General features: G+C 45.3%; 1 protein-coding gene across 1 annotated transcript; it reads right to left on the bottom strand.

The window, feature by feature from the left end:
• Positions 1 to 9946: 9946 nt before the first annotated feature.
• On the bottom strand, positions 9947 to 16386 carry LOC311140671 (NLR family CARD domain-containing protein 3-like). Its single transcript, XM_084175843.1, has 5 exons — positions 16224 to 16386; positions 14258 to 16058; positions 13737 to 13923; positions 11069 to 11111; positions 9947 to 10521 (listed from the first exon to the last, which is right to left on the bottom strand). Coding segments are annotated over exons 1-5 (2556 nt in total). The 5' UTR covers positions 16225 to 16386; the 3' UTR covers positions 9947 to 9997.
• Positions 16387 to 18503: the final 2117 nt, after the last annotated feature.

The following is an 18503-nucleotide window of genomic DNA, read 5'->3' on the forward strand; positions in this document are numbered from 1 at the left end:
TGTAGGATTTTGATGAAAGGAAATCCCATATAGCCTACTGGACAGGACTTTGCTATGGCATCTTCTGTTTGGGTGTCTCAGGTCAGGTCAGAGCCATGATCAGAATGTGTCTCTGTGTCTATTTCCAGCCCTGTCATTTCTACCTTTCCTGATCTAGTGTTTCACCCCTGACCTCCTCACACCGTCTCACTGTCCATGTCTGCTTTTAGCTCCCACCTCTACTTCACTGTGTTATAATGGACCTTATGCTTGTTATGTCACCTCTGTAACCACTTATCAAACATACTGACCTTTCTGACCCTATCCCATGGCCCTACTTTCTACAACTGAACATTTAAATTCCTCTATGAGTTTTGTTTAGTTTCCATTTACTTATCTATGTATTTGTTGTATATTGGGGTTGTGCTGCAGAGCATCATGGGGGTTTGTATGTGTTGAGATGATCACGTTCCAGATAAATGGTTGAACTGATTCCTGTCTCCTGTCTCATCATTATTGAATTGTTATACTGACGTGCTTATGAAACCAATGAGACATAACAAAAGATTGGCGCTGAGTAAGTCTGAATCTACAGGTACTATTCTGTCTGGAAGAACTGGGTTTTTACAACTGTTTAAAACTATTATTTTCTGTGGTCCAGTCTAGGCTAATGTTAGCACAGTGTATTGCTAGCAGAGGCAAGTGCATAGTCGAGCTAGCTAAGAGAGAGAGTTAACATCGTCATGGACGGCAGAAAAGGTCTCGAGACGGACGTCGGAGTGGGAAAACAACTTGATTAAAAAGGGAGGAATATACAGTGATTAAAGGAAAGGACATTTATTCAACTGTGAAGACAAACCTTTTAATTAAATCTGCTAAATGAGCGAATTTAGGAGGAAACGTCAGTGAGTGAAGTGAATGAAGATCATGTGACTGAGGAAAATATTGCTGTGGTTGAGGACAATATTGAAGTGAGTGACAATCAGGAGCCTATTGAGAAATGAAAAATGGCTGGAATTGTTGGAAACATTGGACAGTTTGATGAAAGTATTGAGCAGTGGAGCTCATATACAGAACAGTTTGAATATTTTGTTCTTGTAAATGACATGGATGAGGACAACATTGTGCCTCCATGTTTTAGTGTAATGGGGCCAAAGACATTTAATTTACTAGGCAGCCTGCTACAGCCAGACAGAACAGGTAATAAGACGTATTGGGATATTGTGGAGATAATTAAAGGACATTTCTCACCAGAACCACTAATTAATGCTGAAAGGTTCAGGTTCCACAGGAGACATCAGGAAAAGGGAGAATCAGTAACAATGTTTGCTGCTGCATTAAAGAAACTACCAGAACACTGAGTTTAATGCTGTTCTAAATGACATCATTAGAGACAGACTAGTATGTGGGCTACGGAGTGAAGCTACACAAAAGAGACTGTTGACTGAAAGTCATCTGACCTTGGCAAAGGACATTGAAATCAGTGTGTCCATGGAACTAGCTGCTAAAGAGGCTCACCAGTTGAGTTCATCAGGAATTTGTCATCTAACAATCCTAATGACCATTAAAATATGGATAGCTGAGAACTCTTTCTAAAAGGGTAAACAGGTTTACAAAACAGTTGTTTTAAATAAACACCACACACGCTCACACACACAACCCAAAGAACCAGTGGCTCTTGTGTAGAGAGAGGGAGAGAGAGAGAGAGAGAGAGAGAGAGAGAGAGAGAGAGAGAGAGAGAGAGAGAGAGAGAGAGAGAGAGAGAGAGAGAGAGAGAGAGAGAGAGAGAGAGAGAGAGAGAGCGAGAGAGAGAGAGAGAGAGAGAGAGAGAGATAGATAGAGAGATAGGGGAGGGATGGAGAAAGAGAGAGAGAGCTGTAATTCATTGAAGGTAAATACAATTTTCTTTCAAACCTTTTATTTTCTTCTAAATTGTTACTTCAGAAATGTAAGCATACATATACAAATTATTAATGTTCACTTTACAATATTGAATATTAAACTATGACACTAATGTTTACTACTAAACCTATGTATCATAAACATTATTATTACACAAAACTACACCGTACTGAACAATAAATGTATAATTATTATAATAATGTTTTTCTTAGAAAAAAAACAGAATCAGCATTTTTGATTCATGAAGGACACAACACACCTAGAATTGGTCTAGGAGACATGTTTTCTGGAGTTTTCTGTTGTTCATCTCTCTTGAGGTTTCTTGTCACTCGTAGTGTTCACAGGACAAGTCTAACACTTACTTATACTCAGGCAGACCTACCCAGAAATTACTTTTTCATTCTACAAGGGGTCACAAGCTCACTACACAGCAGCTCCATAAGTTCACTACAAAAATTCCCAACTGTTTCACATTTTTCAAACAGTTCAAACTGTAAGTTCAACTAGGTCAGTACACGACACATCAATCACCAGGCCAGTACTTTGTATTTCAAACATGTTGTAGAGGGTTCGTTACACAGTGCTGATATTCTCTTATTCTTAAACAAACTTTAAACTTTAGAAAATGACACAGACAACGGCTTCTGAGTATATGTAAAATATCCTTAGTTATGCAATTGCAGGCAGAAGTTAATACAGAGTCAACAGGATTTGTATAGCTCTTCATAAGGTCTGCAAATTGTCCAAAACAATCTCTGCTTTTCATCCAAGCACGCCCCTCCCTGGCAGATCAGGAGCCACCATGTTTTCTTCTTGTGGCTGTGTGGAAGCAACGAGAAATTGAAACAATCCAGGTCTATCTGTTCCTCCAGTTGATCTCTATCCCATGTCCTTGACTACACGCCCAGACCAGCTGCAGGGAGCTACCAGGTCTACCTGTTCCTCCAGTTGATCTCTATCCCATGTCCTTGACTACACGCCCAGACCAGCTGCAGGGAGCTGGAGGGAACCATCCTTACCAAAAGCACAGCATTGGTAGTTCAGAAATGTCTCTACTATTGATAAGCACATTCATTGTTAACTATTAATATTTAACAAATCAGGTAAATATGTGCTCTTTCTCTCACAGCATAATAGATCACATATTCCTCATCAATGTAATACATTTGATAAATAGTATTTATAGATGTGATTAGTAATAGAGTTATAGTCAGTAATACAGTCCAGTAACAGCTTATTTTTACAAAGTAAAACGTAAAAGAGAATTATATCAACCCGCAAAGCTCACGGTCATATTATTTACAGTAAACATGAGTGCCAAAGCTGATAAATAGTGCGTAAACAATTGGAAAGGTGAATTACATAAATAAATATCGGTGAAAAGATATCCATGAAAAGATATGAAAACCAGAGTAATTTATTGATTGTATGGGACCCTGTATTGTGGCCTTACCCGTGTTTTAACTCATGAATCAATCTCATGAATAATGCTTCAGTTCGGCTGGCGCTGAACTCTGCTAGCCAAACCCAACGAGTGTTCTAGTATACTCCCTTAAAAAGACCTTAAAAGACCTTCGCTTGAAAATCGTGAAAAAATAGAAAAAAAGAGGCAGTAGTCCTATTTGTCCCTTTTGAGATGCCGTAGCCAGTATACACTCAAAATCGTCTGAATTAATTAAGATAACTCAAGCAATCTTGGCAAAATGGGTAAAATTGCAGGACATTTGCTTTAAAACTGCAATAATTCTCTCTGCCCCATGGCAAAATATGTAGAATTGCATGAAATTGGTTATAAAATGGCTACATTTTCTCTCCACCCCAATGCAAAATGTGTATAACTGCAGAATACTTGCTTTAAGATTGCAATATTTTCTCTACACCACATGGCAAAATGTGTAAAAATAATTAGACCACCCACAACACCCACAATTCTTCATCATCATTACACCATTGTTCTAAATTAAATTCACCCTCTTCACCCTCCTCATCGTTGTCACGATCGTCTAGGAGCGACGGAGACCAAAGCGCAGCGTTTTGAGCGAACATGACTTTATTTAATAAAGCAACCACAAAAAAACAACAAAACAAATGACGATACGTGAAGTCCAAAAGTGACAATGACTGAACAGGAACATGGAACAATGGAACAAAAACCCACAAACACAAGGTGAAAACACACAGTTTAAATATGGCTCCCAATCAGAGATAACGAGCCGACAGCTGACACTCGTTACCTCCGATTGGGAGTCATTGAAAACAAACAAGGAAACACAACCACATAGACTACCCAACCAAACAGAACACAACGAAACGAACACACCCTAAACCCAACCTAACCAAAACAAAACCCCAACAAAACGAATACACCCTGGCTCAACTACAAGTCCCGGAGCCAGAGTGTGACAGTACCCCCCCCTAAAGGCGCGGACTGCGACCGCGCCTCAACTAGGGCTAACCAAGGGAGGGCTGGGTGGGCATACCTCTTCGGCGGTGGTTCAGGCTCTGGTCGTGATCCCCACCCCACCATAGTCACTACCCGCTTTCGTAGCCTCCTCCAACTGACCACCCTCCAAATTAACCCCACCGGATTAAGGGGCAGCACCGGACTAAGAAGCAGCACCGGACTAAGGGGCAGCACCGGACTAAGGGGCAGCACCGAGCTAAGGGGCAGCACCGGACTAAGGAGCAGCACCGGACTGAATGGCGGATCCTGGCTGGCTGGCTCTGGCGGATCCTGGCTGGCGGGCGGATCCCGGGCTGGACGGCTCTGGCGGATCCCGGCTGGACGGCTCTGGCGGATCCCGGCTTGGCGGATCCCGGCTGGACGGCTCTGGCGGATCCCGGCTGGACGGCTCTGGCGGATCCCGGCTGGACGGCTCTGGCGGATCCCGGCTGGACGGCTCTGGCGGATCCCGGCTGGACGGCTTTGGCGGATCCCGGCTGGACGGCTCTGGCGGATCCCGGCTGGACGGCTCTGGCGGATCCCGGCTGGACGGCTCTGGCGGATCCCGGCTGGACGGCTCTGGAGGATCCCGGCTGGACGGCTCATGGCTGGCTGACGGATCTGGCTGCTCATGGCTGGCTGACGGATCTGGCTGCTCATGGCTGGCTGACGGATCTGGCTGCTCATGGCTGGCGGACGGATCTGGCTGCTCATGGCTGGCTGACGGATCTGGCTGCTCATGGCTGGCTGACGGATCTGGCTGCTCATGGCTGGCTGACGGATCTGGCTGCTCATGGCTGGCTGACGGATCTGGCTGCTCATGGCTGGCTGGACGGCTCTGGCGGATCCCGGCTGGACGGCTCTGGCGGATCCCGGCTGGACGGCTCTGGCGGATCCCGGCTGGACGGCTCTGGCGGATCCTGTCTGGCGGAAGGCTCTGGCTGATCCTGTCTGGCGGAAGGCTCTGGCTGATCCTGTCTGGCGGAAGGCTCTGACTGCTCCTGTCTGGCGGAAGGCTCTAGCGGCTCCTTTCTGGCGGACGGCTCTGAAGGCTCATGGCAGACGGGCGGCTTTGCAGGCTCAGTACAGACGGGCAGTTCATGCAGCGCTTGGCAGACTGACAGTTCAGACGGCGTTGGGCAGACGGGCAGTTCAGGCGCCGTTGGGCAGACGGGCAGTTCAGGCGCCGTTGGGCAGACGGGCAGTTCAGGCGCCGTTGGGCAGACGGCAGACTCTGGCCGGCCGAGACGCACTATAGGCCTGGTGCGTGGTGCCGGAACTGGTGGTCCCGGGCTGAGGACACGCATCTCAGGGCTAGTGCGGGGAGCAGCAACAGGACGCACATAAGGCCTAGTGCGTGGTGCCGGAACTGGTGGTCCCGAGCTGAGGACACGCATCTCAGGGCTAGTGCGGGGAGCAGCAACAGGACGCACATAAGGCCTAGTGCGTGTTGCCGGAACTGGTGGTCCCGGGCTGAGGACGCGCACCGTAGGTTTGGTGCGAGTGGCAGGAACAGGCCGGGTCGGGCTGGCGACGTACACCGTAGGCTTAGTACGTGGAGCAGGAACCGGCCGGGCTGGACTGGCGACGCACACCGTGGGTCTGGTACGTGGAGCAGGAACAGGTCGGGCTGGGCTGGCCACGTACACCGTAGGCTTAGTACGTGGAGCAGGAACCGGCCGGGCTGGACTGGCGACGCACACCGTGGGCTTGATGCGTGGAGTAGGAACAGGCCGGTCCGTACTGGGAACACACACCACTGGCCTTAACCGGGGATCAGGAACGGGCCGGACCGGACTGGTAACACACCTCAGTCTCTTACGCCGTGCCTCAACTGCTTCCCTCCCTCTACTCGCCAATGGCTCCCGTAAACCGGTAGCCTTCTCTCCACGTCTCCCTGTGGCAGCCTCCTGCTGCCCAGCCGCCCAAGCCATGTGCCCCCCCCAAAAAACTTTTTGGGGTTTCCTCTCGTCCCTCCGACGATGGCCCTGCTGACGCCGTTGCTCCTCTCTCAGTCGCCTCTCCACTGTTTCACACCATGGCCGTCGATCCATCCCATCCAGGATTTCCTCCCAAGTCCAAGACCCTTTACCTTCCAAAATCTCCTCCCATGTCCAGACCCTTGGCTCCTGGACACGCCGCTTGGTCCTTTGGGGGTGGGTTTTTCTGTCACGATCGTCTAGGAGCGACGGAGACCAAAGCGCAGCGTTTTGAGCGAACATTACTTTATTTAATAAAGCAACCACGAAAAAACAACAAAACAAATGACGATACGTGAAGTCCAAAAGTGACAATGACTGAACAGGAACATGGAACAATGGAACAAAAACCCACAAACACAAGGTGAAAACACACAGTTTAAATATGGCTCCCAATCAGAGATAACGAGCCGACAGCTGACACTCGTTACCTCCGATTGGGAGTCATTGAAAACAAACAAGGAAACACAACCACATAGACTACCCAACCAAACAGAACACAACGAAACGAACACACCCTAAACCCAACCTAACCAAAACAAAACCCCAACAAAACGAATACACCCTGGCTCAACTACAAGTCCCGGAGCCAGAGTGTGACAATCGTTCAGTTCACCCTGCTGAAGACGTTGGAAGAACTGAGAGACCTATGGCGTGGGTGTTGTCCTTGGCCACCTGCTGACAAGGCTGACAAGATAGGACTCTTTTGTCCATTGTTATAGGATAAGAACAGCATTGATTGAAAACAAACGCCCAACACAAAATGGGTCATGCACAAGATTTTAGTCAGACCAAGCTATAACATTATATATTTACTACGACAGTACATTCAACCAAAAGCTAATATAACAAAGGCATCAGAGATTATTTATAATCTGTCACAGAAACTGGAATCCATCTCCCCAGATCAGTCAATAAATGCTTCTGGTATTGACTTATATGCTGCCCCTGTCTTCATGTTGTTGCTGGACATATCTTTTTTAAAATGTGTGTAGGTCACCTAAATCATCAGAAAAATTGCCCCTCCTGAGAATTTTTTCAGGAGCCGCCACTGTCTGCGGCACAATTCCAATACACAGCAAATACATAGATAAGTAAATGGACACTAAATAAAACTCATAGAGGAATTTAAATGTTCAGTTGTAGAAAGTAGGGCCATGGAATAGGGTCAGAAAGGTCAGTATGTTTGATAACTGGTTACAGAGGTGACATAACAAGCATAAGGTCCATTATAACACAGTGAAGTAGAGGTGGGAGCTAAAAGCAGACATGGACAGTGAGACGGTGTGAGGAGGTCAGGGGTGAAACACTAGATCAGGACAGGTAGAAATGGCAGGGCTAGAAATATACACAGAGACACATTCTGATCATGGCTCAGACCTGACCTGAGACACCCAAACAGAAGATGCCATAGCAAAGTCCTGTCCAGTAGGCTATATGGGATTTCCTTTCATCAAAATACAACACATGGAAATGTGTCCAGTGTGTGTGTGTCCAGTGTGTGTGTGTGTCCAGTGTGTGTGAGTGTGTGTGTCCAGTGTGTGTGTGTGTGTGTGTGTGTGTGTGTGTGTGTGTGTCCAGTGTGTGTGTGTGTGTCCAGTGTGTGTGTGTGTGTCCAGTGTGTGTGTCCAGGGTGTGTGTGTGTGTGTCCAGTGTGTGTCTCCAGTGTGTGTGTGTGTGTGTGTGTGTGTGTGTGTGTGTGTGTGTGTGTGTCCAGTGTGTGTGTGTGTCCTGTGTGTGTGTTTGTGTGTGTGTCAGGTGTGTGTGTGTCCAGTGTGTATGTGTGTGTGTCGTGTGTGTGTCCAGTGTGTATGTGTGTGTGTGTCGTGTGTGTGTTTGTCCAGTGTGTATCTGTGTGGGTCCAGTGTGAGTGTGTCCTGTGTGTGTGTGTGCGTGTCAGGGGTGTGTGTGTGTGTGTGTGTGTCCAATGTGTGTGTGTGTGTGTCCAGTGTGTGTGAGTGTGTGTGTGTCCAGTGTGTGTTTGTGTTTGTTTGTGTGTGTGTGTGTGTGTCCAGTGTGTGTGTCCTGTGTGTGTGTGTGTCAGGTGTGTGTGTGTGTGTGTGTCCAGTGTGTGTGTGTCCTGTGTTTGTGTGTGTGTGTGAAGGTGTGTGTGTGTGTGTGTCCAGTGTGTGTGAGTGTGTATGTCCAGTGTGTGTGTGTCAGGTGTGTGTGTGTGTGTCCAGTTTGTGTGAGTGTGTGTGTCCAGTGTGTGTGTCCTGTGTGTGTGTGTGTGTCAGGTGTGTGTGTGTCCAGTGTGTATGTGTGTGTCCTGTGTGTGTGTTTCCAGTGTGTATGTGTGTGTGTCCAATATGTATGAGTGTGTGTCCTGTGTGTGTGTGTTTGTCCAGTGTGTGTGTGTGTGTGTGTGTCCAGTGTGTGTGTGTCCTCTGTGTGTGTGTGTGTGTGTGTGTCCAGTGTGTGTGTGTCCAGTGTGTGTGTGTTCATTGTGTGTGTGTGTGTGTGTGTCCAATGTGTGTGTGTGTGTCCAGAGTGTGTGTGTGTCCATTGTGTGTGTGTGTCTAGTGTGTGTGTGATCAGTGTGTGTGTCCTGTGTGTGTGTGTGAGTGTGTGTGTCCAGTGTGTGTGTGTGTGTGTCCAGTGTGTGTGAGTGTGTGTGTCCAGTGTGTGTGTGTCCAGTCTGTGTGTCCTGTGTGTGTGTGTCAGGTGTGTGTGTGTCCAGTGTGTATGTGTGTGTCCTGTGTGTGTGTTTTAAGTGTGTATGTGTGTGTGTCCAGTGTGTATGAGTGTGTGTCCTGTGTGTGTGTGTTTGTCCAGTGTGTGTGTGTGTGTGTGTGTGTGTGTCCAGTGTGTTTGTCCTCTGTGTGTGTGTGTGTGTGTGTGTGTATCCAGTGTGTGTGTGTCCAGTGTGTGTGTGTTCAGTGTGTGTGTGTTCAGTGTGTGTGTGTGTCCAGAGTGTGTGTGTGTCCATTGTGTGTGTGTGTCCAGTGTGTGGGTGTGTTTGTCCAGTGTGTGTCCAGTGTGTGTGTGTGTGTGTGATCAGTGTGTGTGTTCTGTGTGTGTGTGTGTGTACAGTGTGTTGATCAAGTGTGTTTGTGTGTCCAGTGTGTGTGTGTGTGTGTACAGTGTTGATCAAGTGTGTTTGTGTGTCCAGTGTGTGTCAGTGTGTGTCCAGTGTGTGTGTGTGTGTGTGTCCAGTGTGTGTGTGTGTGTCCAGTGTTTGTGTGTGTCCAGTGTGTGTGTGTGTATCCAGTGTGTGTGTGTCCAGTGTGTGTGTGTTCAGTGTGTGTGTGTTCAGTGTGTGTGTGTGTCCAGTGTGTGGGTGTGTTTGTCCAGTGTGTGTCCAGTGTGTGTGTGTGTGTGTGATCAGTGTGTGTGTTCTGTGTGTGTGTGTGTGTACAGTGTGTTGATCAAGTGTGTTTGTGTGTCCAGTGTGTGTGTGTGTGTGTACAGTGTGTTGATCAAGTGTGTTTGTGTGTCCAGTGTGTGTCAGTGTGTGTCCAGTGTGTGTGTGTGTGTGTGTGTGTCCAGTGTGTGTGTGTGTGTCCAGTGTTTGTGTGTGTCCAGTGTGTGTGTGTGTCCAGTGTGTCAGTGTGTGTCTGTGTCCAGTGTGTGTGTGTGTGTCCAGTGTGTGTGTTTGTGTCCAGTGTGTGTGTCCACTGTATGTGTGTGTTCAGTCTGTGTGTGTGTGTCCAGTGTGTGTGTGTGTGTGTGTCAGTGTTACCATGGTTATTATTTACAGGGACACTGAGGAGTCATCATAAACCCTAAACCCTGGATAGAGGGGCTCAGTGAATGTGGAGTGGAATGTGTTCAGGTGGGTCAGTGTGTCAGAGGAGACTCTGTAGAAGGACAGAGTGCCGGCTGGCCAGTCCAGATACACTCCTACTCTGTGGGAGCTGGAGGAGGGGACGTCTATGGTAGTGGACTTATTATTGTGACAGGCAGAGTAAAGGTTGTCAGAGCAGAACAGACTCCAGGACTTGTCATTGTCTCCAATCCTACAGTCACTACCCCTTCCTCTCCTGCTGATTCCTTTATATGCCACTCCTATACCAGCCCCTCTCCCACTCCACTCTACCTCCCAGTAACAGCGCCCAGTCAGACCCTCTCTACACAGCACCTGTCCATAGACCTCAAATCTCTCTGGGTGATCAGGATACAGCTGCTCCTCTCTCCTCCATGTCACCTTTCTGTTCTCCTCAGACAGAGAGAGGCGTCTGTTTACTGTGTTTAGGTCCAGTGTGAGATCACAGACATCTGATGGATGAAACCAGACACAATATTAGAAATCATCAGCATTCACATTAGAATGTTAACTCACTTTTCACTAATTCATTTAATGTAGATGTTTCTAGGTATCAAAAGGAGAAGTTAAGGTAACTTGAGACTTGTTGAATGATCATATGTTATACTGTATGGTAATATAAAACACACTTATTCCCATTAATTACACACACACACACACACACATCCTGAACATACACACACACACACAATATTACAAATCATCATCATCCTGATCACAAACACACTGAACACACATACACACACACACACCTTCATGCATGCATGAACACATACGCACATTTCTAAAGTAACACAAAACACGCCACACACACACACACAGACACACACATTGTCAAAGCAACTCTTTGTAAACTTTGGTGTCCCTGATTTGTGCTTCTGTAGAACTACAGCTGATATTTAATATGACCAAGTAAGTAATGATGGTGGTCTTTGACTTTGACTTCACTTGAATTAAGACTTATTCTCAGTCATATTCTTCACAGCAGTCAACACTCACATTTTCTAAGTCCAGGTTTCATTGTGTTCTCTCCACCATGTTCCACACTGTAGCGGTAAGCAGAAGAACAGACAGTCATTGAGGGATACACCTGAACTCACACACACACACACTCACACACACACACACACACACACACACACACACACACACACACACACACACACACACACACACATACACACACACACATACACACACACACACACACACACACACACACACACACACACACATTCAGAATATAACTTTGTACAAGCGGTGGTAAGAATGTGTGAGTCCAGTGTGTGTGTCCAGTGTGTGTGTGTGTCTCCAGTGTGTGTGTGGTATGTGTGTGTGTCCAGTGTGTGTGTGTGTCCAGTTTGTGTGTGTGTGTGTGTCCTCTTTGTGTGTGCCCAGTGTGTGCGTGTGCCCAGTGTGTGTGTCCAGTGTGTGTGTGTTTGTGTGTGTGTGTTCAGATTGTGTGTGTGTGTCCTCTTCGTGTGTGTCCAGTGTGTGTGTGTGTGTCGTGTGTGTGTCCAGTGTGTGTGTGTCTGTGTCCAGTGTGTGTGTGTTTGTCTGTCAAGTGTGTGTGTGTGTGTGTGTCCAGTGTGAGTGAATGAGTGTGTGTGTGTGTCTAGTGTGTTTGTGTGTGTGTCCAGTGTGATTGTGTGTGTGTCCAGTGTGTGTGTGTGTCTAGTGTGAGTTTGTGTGTGTGTGTGTGTCCAGTGTGTGTGTGTTTCTAGTGTGAGTGTGTGTCCAGTGTGAGTGTGTGTGTGTGTGTGTGTCCAGTGTGTTTGTGTGTGTGTCCAGTGTGTTTGTGTGTTTGTCCAGTGTGAGTGTGTGTGTGTCCAGTGTGAGTGTGTGTGTGTGTGTGTTTGTGTCCAGTGTGTGTGTGTGTGTGTGAGTCCAGTATGTGTGTGTGTCCAGTGTGTTTGTGTGTGTGTGTGTGTGTCCAGTGTGAGTGTGTGTGTGTGTACTGATACACGTGCACACACACACACACACAAACACACTGGACACACACACACACACAGGACACACTGGACACACACACATACTGGACTCACACACACACACTGGACACAAACACACTGGACACACACACACACACAGGACACACTGGACACACACACATACTGGACTCACACACACACACACACACACATACATACACACAGGACCCACACACACACACACACAAAGGACCCACACACACACACATTGGACACACACACACACACACACACAGACTGGACACACACACACACACAAACACACACACACAGTCTTTATATAACTTAGTCAAACACAAACACATACACACACACACACACACTGGACACACAAACACATACACACACACACACACACTGGACACACACTCACACACACACACACACACACACACACACACACACAGTCTTTATATAACTTAGTCCAAGTGGTGGTCAGAATGTTTGTCTTAACTAGCCTGATAACTCCAACATGTCTGATATGAACATTGACATAAACCCTCTACATACTTGAGTTTCTCCAGTCTGCAGTGTGGATCCTCCAGTCCAGCAGAGAGCAGTCTGACTCCTGAGTCTCCTGGGTGATTGTAGCTCAGGTCCAGCTCTCTCAGGTGTGAGGGGTTTGACTTCAGAGCTGAGACCAGAGAAGCACAGCCTTCCTCTGTGACTAGACAGCCTGACAGCCTGCAAAGAGTCAAATCATATTAAAATCACACTGCTATTCTTTGGTGGTCAAAATAGTGGCAGTATATTTTTTCAACATATTCAGATATATCATTGTCCTGAAACCTGCCATATATATTTATAAAGGGATGTATCATTATTAACAATGACAAATGATCAAAGTACTGCTTGTAGATAGAAAAATGTATATTACGAATATTTGTGTAGACTGACCAGACCAGTTTAAAAAGCAGTATCAGTCAAAAGACAGACAGTGAGGTATCAGATTTAGATTGTATTGAGTATACAGTCCACACCATATCTAGTTTGACAGTGAAGCTAACATTTTAAATGTGGCTCTATGCTCATTTTGGATTGGAGATCAAATGTTTCATATGAGATGACAGTATATAATGTAACCTTTTATTTGAGGGTATTTTAATAAATATCTGTTTCACCATTTAGAAATGAAAGCACTTTATGTATCTAGTCCCCCCATTTGAAGAAGTCATAAATATTCTGACCAGTTCACTTATAGTGTATTAAAGTAGTCAAAAGTTGAGTATTTGGTCCCAAACTCGTTGGTTGCATTTGCAGTTTGTTTTGGTTGTGTTTGGGTTATGTTTTGTCCAATAGTAACTGAATGGTGGATGATGACTGGAGTAATTTTCTGTCTAAGTGAGTAGATAACATGTTTCTAAACACTACTAAATTAATCCTGGTGATGCCATGATTAAGAAAAATTATGAATTAATTATTAATAATAATTAGTGAGAGAGTTACAGAGGCTACAACAAAACATGCTAACCTCTCACCATTAACATCAAATAAAAGGTGACATTCTGTAATGTCGCCTAATATGAAACATTATATCTCAAATCCAAAATGCTAGAGCATAGCACCAAATGTAAAACTGTAAGCTTCACTGTCCAAACACATATGGTGTGGACTATGTGTGCCTGGTAAACACATGTGGATCTGGTGAACAGTTATCACTTGTTGACCAACTACAGGAATACTGACCTCAGAGTCTCCAGTTTACAGTGGGGATTCCCCAGTCCAGCAGAGAGCAGCTTCACTCCTGAATCCTTCAGGTCATTGTTACTCAGATCCAGCTCTCTCAGGTGTGAGGGGTTTGAACTGAGAGCTGAGGCCAACAGTTCACAGGATGTGTCTGTGAGTTTACAGCCAGTGAGTCTGTCAACAGAGTAAATACCATGAGGGACAGGTTGTATTAAAATGTTACATTTAGCTTTTCCTGCTTACACTGTTACCCCTGCACTAATAATGTGAACACTGTGTATAGATGTCTCAATGCTACAACTTTTCTGATCCGTTTGTATTACAGTTTGTTTAAGACTTTTCAGCTGATAGAAAGTTTAGTCAGCCAATGAAAATATTGTTGTTCTTACATACAGTAAAGTTTGGTCTGAGGGATAGTCACATGAGTACTTACAGAGCCAGTCAGCCAATAGAAATGCTGCTGTAACTACAATGTATTTTGGTGTGGGATATTTCCATCAATACATACAGAGCTTTCCTGCAGCCTCTCACAGCTGGGAGCAGTCTCCTACGACCCTCCTCTGATGTCTTGTATACCTTCGGGTCAAACACATCCAGAACCTCCTCTGATATCTGTAGCATGTAGGCCAGGTCTGAACACTGAGAAAGTGTGAGTTTTTTGGATCTCTTCTCTGACCTCAAGTACGCTTGGATTTCCTCCTGTACTGAATGGTCTTTCATCTCTATCAGACAGTGGAAGAGATTGATGCACCTCTCAGGGGAGATGTTCTTCCTCTGCATCAGCTTAAGGGATCGGATTGTTTTCTGGACGCTGTCTGGACTGCTTTCTGTCTGTGTCACCAGACCTCGTAGGAGTTTCTGATTGGACTCCAGTGACATGCCATGAAGGAAGCGGACAAAGAGGTCCAGGTGTCCGTTCTTGCTCTCCAAGGCTTTATCCACGGTACTCTTCAGCAGCTCATGCAAGGTTAGCTCTTCAGATGCAGCTCTAGACATTCTCTTGAGGAAGGGCTTCAGTGCATCCATGTTCTTGGTTGTGTAACAATGGTACATGTAGACAGCTGAGAGAAACTCCTGAATGCTCAGATGAACAAAGCAGTACACCACTCTCTGAAATAACACAGACTCTTCTTTAAAGATTTGTGTGCACACTCCTGAGTACACTGAGGCTTCTTTGACATCAATGCCACACTCTTTCAGGTCTTCTTCATAGAACATGAGATTACCCTTCTCCAGATTTTCAAATGCCAGCTTCCCCAGCTTCAGAAGAATTTCCTTATCTGACTCCATGAGCTCCTGTTGATCCATCTCATCTCTTCCATGATATTTCTGGTTCTTCAGGCTGGTCTGAATGAGCAGGAAGTGTATTGCCATCTCAGTCAGAGTCGTGGGCATCTCTCTCCTCTTGTCTGTACTCAACATGTGCTCAAGGACTATTGCAGAAATCCAACAGAACACTGGCATGTGGCACATGATGTGGAGGCTCCTTGATGTCTTTATGTGTGAGATGATTCTGCTGGCCAGGTCCTCATCACTGAATCTCTTCCTGAAGTACTCCTCCTTCTGTGGGTCATTGAACCCTCGTACCTCTGTCACCTGGTCAACACACTTAGGGGGGATCTGATTGGTTGCTGCTGGTCGGGAGGTTATCCATAGGAGAGCAGAGGGAAGCAGATTCCCCTTGATGAGGTTTGTCAGCAGAACATCGACAGACGATGTCTGGGTGACATCAGACACCTTTTCATTGTGCTGGAAATCCAATGGAAGTCTGCTTTCATCCAAACCATCAAAGATGAAGATAGCTTTACAGGCAGTGAGTTTCTTTGCATTGCCTATGTCTAGTTCTGTGTGGAAGCCATTTAAAAGTCTGAGAAGACTGTACTGGAGATCTTTAATCAAGTTCAGCTCCCGGAAAGGAAGCACAAATATGATATCCACATCTTGGTTCGCCTTCTCTTCAGCCCAGTCTAGGATGAACTTCTGCACAGAGACTGTTTTTCCGATGCCAGCGATGCCCTTGGTCAGCACAGTTCTGATGCTTCTCTCTTGGCCTGGTAAGGGTTTAAAGATGTCATTGCAGTGGATTGCTGTGTCATGTGAGGTTGGTGTCCTGGATGCTGTCTCTAGCTGCCACACCTCATGTTCATTGTTAACCCCTTCACTCTCTCCTTCTGTGATGTAGAGCTCTGTGTAAATCCTGTTGAGGGGAGTTTGGTTCCCTGCTATTTCCATGCCTTCTATCACACATTCATACCTCCTTTTCAGACTGTCTTTATGGTTTACTATAGCTCTCTGCAGGCTGTCATCCACTACAAGGGAAGAAGAACAATGATGTGTATCAGAAACATTCATTGACAGGATGAAAAGTGGGCCTTCCACAACTACAGTAACTTCTATTATCTCATAATATTGTAGTTAACTACTGTAAATCATATTAAGGTCTTGACTTGGCCCACGTGTGCAAGTGGTCTTACTGTTTTCAGAGCCTCGTGTTTTATTGGGTTGACTCAGGTGCTGTAGTACAGGCCGTGTTCTGGATCTCTTTCTACACTGAGGACAGTCATAGTCTCCTGAAGGAGCAGGTTTCTCCCAGTATCTGGTGATGCACTGTCTGCAGAACCTGTGTCCACAGGTGATAGAGACGGGATCCCTCAGCACCTGCTGACACACTGCACACCTGGACTGATCCTCTGGCAGAGTAGACCATCCACTACAGAGGTAAAGGAGAGAGAGAGAGATTGTAGATGTTAATACTGATCCTCTAACAGAGTAGACCTTCCACTACAGAGATAAAGGAGAGAGAGATTGTAGATGTTAATACTGTTCATAGACAGACAGCTGGGAACAGTATACTCTGCTCTCTGAGTGTGGTAGTAGCCTCTGGAAAGGATAACATGTCCACAGTGGTATTACTAAACTATATGAACTCAGAAGGTTGTAGAAACATGTCCACAGTGGTATTACTAAACTATATGAACTCAGAAGGTTGTAGAAACATGTCCACAGTGGTATTACTAAACTATATGAACTCAGAAGGTTGTAGAAACATGTCCACAGTGGTATTACTAAACTATATGAACTCAGAAGGTTGTAGAAACATGTCCACAGTGGTATTACTAAACTATATGAACTCAGGTTGTAGAAACATGTCCACAGTGGTATTACTAAACTATATGAACTCAGAAGGTTGTAGAAACATGTCCACAGTGGTATTACTAAACTATATGAACTCAGAAGGTTGTAGAAACATGTCCACAGTGGTATTACTAAACTATATGAACTCAGAAGGTTGTAGAAACATGTCCACAGTGGTATTACTAAACTATATGAACTCTGAAGGTTGTAGAAACATGTCCACAGTGGTATTACTAAACTATATGAACTCAGAAGGTTGTAGAAACATGTCCACAGTGGTATTACTAAACTATATGAACTCAGAAGGTTGTAGAAACATGTCCACAGTGGTATTACTAAACTATATGAACTCAGAAGGTTGTAGAAACATGTCCACAGTGGTATTACTAAACTATATGAACTCAGAAGGTTGTAGAAACATGTCCACAGTGGTATTACTAAACTATATGAACTCAGATTGTAGAAATCTTCAAAAGTATAGAATGTACACACTAAGAAAAGAGGGTTCCGCAAGGGTTCTTTGGGAAGGTGATGGTTCTATGTGGAACCATAATGACTCAAAGAACCCTTCAAGCCATTCAATGGTTCTTTGCAGTTCACAAAAAGGGTTATTTGCGTTTTAGTGATAATTAAAATGTAGAGGCAGTGGCTCATTAGAATATTTTGCGGAGTGGTTTGTTCAAAGCTCTTTTTGTGTAACAGTGAGTGAGTGCCATTGACGTTTATCTAATGTGTTGTGTTCTGCAATGACTGTTAATACACAAAGTTATGTAGGACTATGGCCAGTGACGGTGTCTTGTGAATGACTCACGTATGGCCTTGTCAATTGAGAACGGTTGACTAAGTCAGTGGTTCTCAATTCTCTCCTCAGTGATCTAGTGATGTTACGTTTCATACTGAAGCTCCAAGGCATGCGTTGAAATCGCTAAGCAGCTAACTTCGAATCAGTGTTCCGATAAGTGTATCACTTTATCAGAAGTACGTCATCAATGATGTCCGAAGCTTTGTTTAATCACATGCTTTTTCAAACCGTGTGTTGCAAAATGCGAGATCCCACTGATTTCACCGTGGTTCCAATGCTTTCTTCGATTAAGCTGCTTTCAAACACCGACCACTACGGGATATCATACTTATACATTTAGTTAGGATTTTGTACAAGTAATTTCACCTGACTGGTGTCTTAGCTGGTAGAGTAGGGAACTATGGAACATTCCAGGATGTGGGGGTATGAGTTCGAATCCCGTTGAAGAGACACTATTTAGAAAATAGTTTTGCGAAACCACACTTTCTGCACTGTTCAAATCATTTGTTTTATTTAGTATAGTATAAGCTTCTCTCTTAAGCATCCTCAATAATGCCATAGATTCCATTTTTGAAAAATAGTCAACTTGAAGGCAGAAAAATAAGCATGTGTCACGCCCTGACTCTGGGGACTCGTATTTGTTGAGTCAGGGTGTGTATATTCATTGTGGTGATGTTCTATGTTGCATTTTCTATGTTTAGATCTAGTATGTGTAGATCTATGTTGGCCGGTGTGGTTCCCAATCAGAGGCAGCTGTAGCTCGTTGTCTCTGATTGGGGCCCATACTTAGGCAGCCTATTGGCACTAGTGGGTTGTG

Source organism: Coregonus lavaretus, assembly GCF_964263955.1.
Source record: "Coregonus lavaretus genome assembly, chromosome: 2".
Classification (NCBI taxonomy): Eukaryota; Metazoa; Chordata; class Actinopteri; order Salmoniformes; family Salmonidae; genus Coregonus; species Coregonus lavaretus.

Excerpts from the sequence above, each read along its gene's own strand:
- LOC311140671 (XM_084175843.1), bottom strand. Across the intron at positions 13,924-14,257 it reads AGAGGCTGCAGGAAAGCTCT|ACTCACTGGCTGTAAACTCA; the intron begins GTATGTATTGAT and ends CTCTGTTGACAG. Across the intron at positions 10,522-11,068 it reads GAAACCTGGACTTAGAAAAT|ATGTCTGTGATCTCACACTG; the intron begins GTGAGTGTTGAC and ends TTCATCCATCAG.